This window comes from Ziziphus jujuba, chromosome 2, assembly GCF_031755915.1.
Source record: "Ziziphus jujuba cultivar Dongzao chromosome 2, ASM3175591v1".
In the NCBI taxonomy this organism is placed as follows: domain Eukaryota; kingdom Viridiplantae; phylum Streptophyta; class Magnoliopsida; order Rosales; family Rhamnaceae; genus Ziziphus; species Ziziphus jujuba.
The window spans coordinates 2,128,928-2,133,281 of NC_083380.1; the positions used below are offsets into that span (position 1 = coordinate 2,128,928).

Below are 4,354 nucleotides of genomic sequence, written 5' to 3' on the forward strand. Positions count from 1 at the left end.
GCATAACAATTTTTTTTTTAAAAACATTGTTCATATTGTAATTCATTGAAACAAATTTAGGAAGACAATTTAATGAATTTTTTTTTTCCTTTTTTTAACGAGAAAATAAAACTAAACTATATAGGCTCTAATATCAAATTCAAAAAGTTTACTACGTACAAGCAGAATAAGTAAAAAGGTTTAGGAAAGTGCTTAAAGGAGCAAAAAGTATCCTTTGCTTAACTTCCGTACACATATCATATATATAACACAGCCTTAGAAAAATTCCCACAATCCTTGGCCTTTGAGCAGTTCGCTAGCAATTTTTTTGAAATCATAACCACGATTTTGAAAAAAGCTTCAAATTTTGGTAATTTGTCAAACATAATTCCTTCAGATTTAGATGTGGCTCTGGTGGCCTCCTAGAGTTGCTTCCTAGTCAATATCCCCGAGTTCCAGTGGTAGATCACTAAACTTTACCGGGCAAATACTTTAAAGAATCTAACATCCAATAATAACGATCAACAAGCCAAGCCAAGTGAAAACCTAAAATATGAAAAACGTTTTCATTTTACATGCAACATACATACATACATACATACATACATACATACATACTTACATACATATACATATACATCTATATATATATAGCCAGTATTTGCATGATCTTGATGAAAAACTCCTCAGAGTAAGTACTTTTGCCCAAACTCCCCTGTTTATATTAGAAAAATAATTTAGTTGTTTCACATTTTGTGGCACTAAAACAAGGAAACCAATTTGAGGTTCTAACCGTGCTGATGGCGTCAAAGACCTCATGACCATCCTTCCATGTTGCTTGCATCTATAGTCTTGTAACATACATGTGAACATGAAACACAATTATAAGCTTACTATAATTCAAACTTGTTCGATATTTTTAACTAGCAGAATATGATACTAATAGAAACAATTTGATTGATGGGATTCAAAGTGAAAGTAAACGTACATGCGGGCAACATATTCTTCATGTGTATGAGTTTGGGAAAGAGATAATGATAATTAAATGTGAACAAAAGCAGGAAATCTATAATTATCTCTTAATGGTAAAATGCTTTGCCTGTTTTAAAACCTCAGAAATTTGGAAAGAAGATCCAACTTTTGGCGCTCAAGAGTGTTTATTTTCTTCTGCAGGTTAAAATGTGATAAAAGCATCAAAATACACATAATTAAATATTATGCAAGGATAATAATATTAACAAAGTGTCTGCCACAGAAGAAGAAAAAGAAAAGCTCCTTTTGAGATTCATTATCATATTAAAGACTAAAAGCATGTTACCTTTTGATAACTTGAAGATAAGAGCAGATTGAGGTTACTGGAGTACAAGATTTTTAATGCCTGAACAGTCTTCCAATCTGCACCAGTTTGTTTTTGGCATCTTTGGAATAAGATGGGACAATCCACAATCTTCAGTGTCTCTAAAGATTGATTAAATCCATGATAAGGCAGTGATTTCAAATAAGGGCATGTTGAAGTTCAATTCTTTTAAGTGATTTGAGATTCTCGATCCATACTGGAAGAGTCTCTATATCACAGCGCTAAATACAGAGTTCTTCAAGGGTAGTAACGTTTATAAGCCGCTCGGGAAGCTCCTTTAGTTTTGGAAGATAATCAAATCTCAGAATCCGGGGGCTTGTGAGGCGTCCCCACTTAATATCATCATCAAAAGTGTCCTTAACCCCAACAATACTCAGAGGAGCTTCCATCATTCATTGTCTGAATGAATGTCTCCAAACTAGTGTTATCCAACACTAGCCATTCTTCTAAATTTGGGTAGAGTGGCATGGAACGAAGCTTGGGGCAATCTTCAATGACCAATCTCTTACGTCCGCCAAATGGTGGCAGTGATGATGTAGGATGTTCTTCTTGCCACCATCCCTCTAGATTAGGCAATTCTTTAAGCCTGAGTTCTTCCAGGGATGGCATGAATGCTGCTGTTGACGATGAGGAAAGAAACTGACGAGATTCGTGGGAGATATACTCCAAGTTATCCATCTCTTCCACCGTCAACACCTTAAGAGATGGGAGCTGACTAAGTCATGGTAGACATTGGCATTTGCATTTTTGTAATGAAAACTTGACCAAATTTCTGAGTAAAATAAGCCAAGCAGGAAATGTGGAAGAGCCGAATAAAGCCAATTCTTTAAGATTTGAGTGTGGCTTCAGACCTTGAAGTGTCCCTTCAGCACCCTGTTCTGAATCGTTATTGACTTCCCAAGCTAATATTAACGACTTAAGATGCTTTTTTCCCTCCAATTTTGCAACCCCTGAATCCATGTCATTTCTCAAATTTTGAATTTTCAGCTCTCCTCGCAACTCGTTCAGTACAGCTAATTCCTTTAGCTCAGTGTCGTTTTTCACTACAAATTCTGACAATGTCTCAAGTTGAGTTAGCTGACCAAGGCCAGGAGGCATATAAGTCAAACTATAGCACCAGTCATTCTCAAGATGTTTGAGGTGGACTAGTTTCTTCATATCTCTTGGCAGTTCTTCGAGTCCATAACATGAGGAGAGTTTCAGTGTCATCAAATACGGGATATTCGTGATTGAATTTGGTAATGACGTAATGGCCGAGTTTTGAGAAAGATCAAGATATCTTAGATACTTGAGCTTATCAATGGACTTTGGCACTTTTTGGATCCCTGTATTATGCAGATCCAATGCGCGTAATCCTTTACAATTTGAAACGATAGTTTCAAAAGTCGTGTGACTTAGTCTCCCCTCAGTTTCCCAATGCAACTGGCTAGGCAAAACAAATGTTCGAATCCTCTTTGCTTGAAGGAATGAAGTTGGAATCTTCCATGACGAACCTAGATGAAAGTAAGACGAGACATGTTGAGTTCTTCCATCAATACCATGCTTCTCATATTGATTAAATGCCACTAACCTTTTCGTCATTCCTCCTGCAATTTGTACTGCTAGGTCTTGCAAAAGTTTTGGCATCTTGCACTTAGTTACAGAGCCATTCTCAGGATCCACTTCCACGGCTTCAAACAAGGATGTCTGAAATAAATCCTGAAAATACTCATAACCCACATCCTCCGCTCGTTGTCCTCGCAATGGGCAAATCAACCCTTGTGCCATCCAAAGATGTATTAAGGTTTTGACATCAATTTCAGATTGTCGAGGGAACACACCACAGTAGGCAAAGCAATGTTTCAAATGCTGAGGTAGAACATTGTAACTAAGTTTAAGCAAGGGCAGAACTTCTTCATTCATTACTTTGTGAAACCCTGCATCGCGGAAATCAGACCAGTCTTTGGTTTCCAAATTTATGGATTGCAGTTTGCCACCTTCTGTAGCTATGGCGAGAGGGTTTCCTCCACACATTTCCATAATCTCCTTTCCAATTTCTTCAATTTCAGAGCTGATATGTTTATATTCGATTCCAGCACGGTTTTTGAATAGCTTCCAAGAGTAAGATCCATATAGATTGCTTAACGTATAGACGTCCTCTGTTCTACTCGTAACATTGTTGGCAACAAATTTACTACGAGTAGTTATTAATATTCTACTCCCGGGACCGGCGTCCGAGAACAAGCCTTTGAATTCTTTCCGCATTTCAGAGTCCATGTTCCAGACGTCATCAAGTACAAGAAGCAACCGGTTTCCCGATATTACTTTTCGAAGCTCCTTATACAATTCATCCAGGTGGTCGGGGTGTTTGGTTGGTTTTATGCATTGTTCGCCTATCATCTGCACCTCAGGCTTAGCTACTAAATTATTACAATCAATGATTCTCTGGACAAGTAATCCGATGTTAAAATCATCATAAGGGACGTGAACCCAAGCTCTCATCTTGAAACGCTTTTTGAACTCTGAGCTTTTAATAAACATGTATTGAGCAAGACGGGTTTTTCCTAATCCTCCATAACCGACTATGGCCACAACCGCCAGATGATGCTGATCTTCTCCATTGTCTCTGTCTTTCAACAAAAGTTGTTTAATATCCCCTTTTTCCTTTTGATGGCAGAAATCTAACACAATATCAGGTTGTACGAGGTCCATCCCAACCGACTCACTAAACAAAGATTTCTAAGGCTCTTCATGTGGTCCCTCCTCCAAATTCAAGTTCATACCAGCAGCACCGCTAGCCACTAGTTTTTACTTGATAATTTTTATTTTTGGATTTAGCTTCTGCCACTACAAGAAAAAAGCCTAATTTAGCGATGGTTCTTTTCGTGTCAATTTAATATATAAATTGTCACATGTTGTATTACAAGTAATGTATTGGTTCAAAAGTACTATCACTGTAACACCCCGTCCCGAATCATGTCGGAAATTTTTGCACGTTAACCGAGGTTGACCATTGATCGTTGACCGAAAGGGTTAAAA

The 4,354-nt window shown here is 37.6% G+C and overlaps 1 protein-coding gene across 1 annotated transcript; it reads right to left on the bottom strand.

The window, feature by feature from the left end:
• Positions 1 to 1,693: 1,693 nt before the first annotated feature.
• On the bottom strand, positions 1,694 to 4,027 carry LOC125422363 (putative disease resistance protein RGA3). The gene is made up of 2 exons (XM_048473759.2): positions 2,097 to 4,027; positions 1,694 to 2,051 (listed from the first exon to the last, which is right to left on the bottom strand). Exons 1-2 carry the CDS (start codon positions 4,025 to 4,027, stop codon positions 1,694 to 1,696), a joined length of 2,289 nt encoding a protein of 762 aa, XP_048329716.2.
• Positions 4,028 to 4,354: the final 327 nt, after the last annotated feature.

What these genes read in the sequence shown, in the direction of transcription:
- LOC125422363 (XM_048473759.2), bottom strand. Translation starts at nt 4,027, where the DNA reads ATGGACCTCGTACAACCTGATATTGTGTTAGATTTCTGCCATCAAAAG. An exon ending in TTACTCAGAAATTTGGTCAA is followed by an intron (nt 2,052 to 2,096) that starts GTTTTCATTACA and finishes ACCATGACTTAG; the next exon opens with TCAGCTCCCATCTCTTAAGG.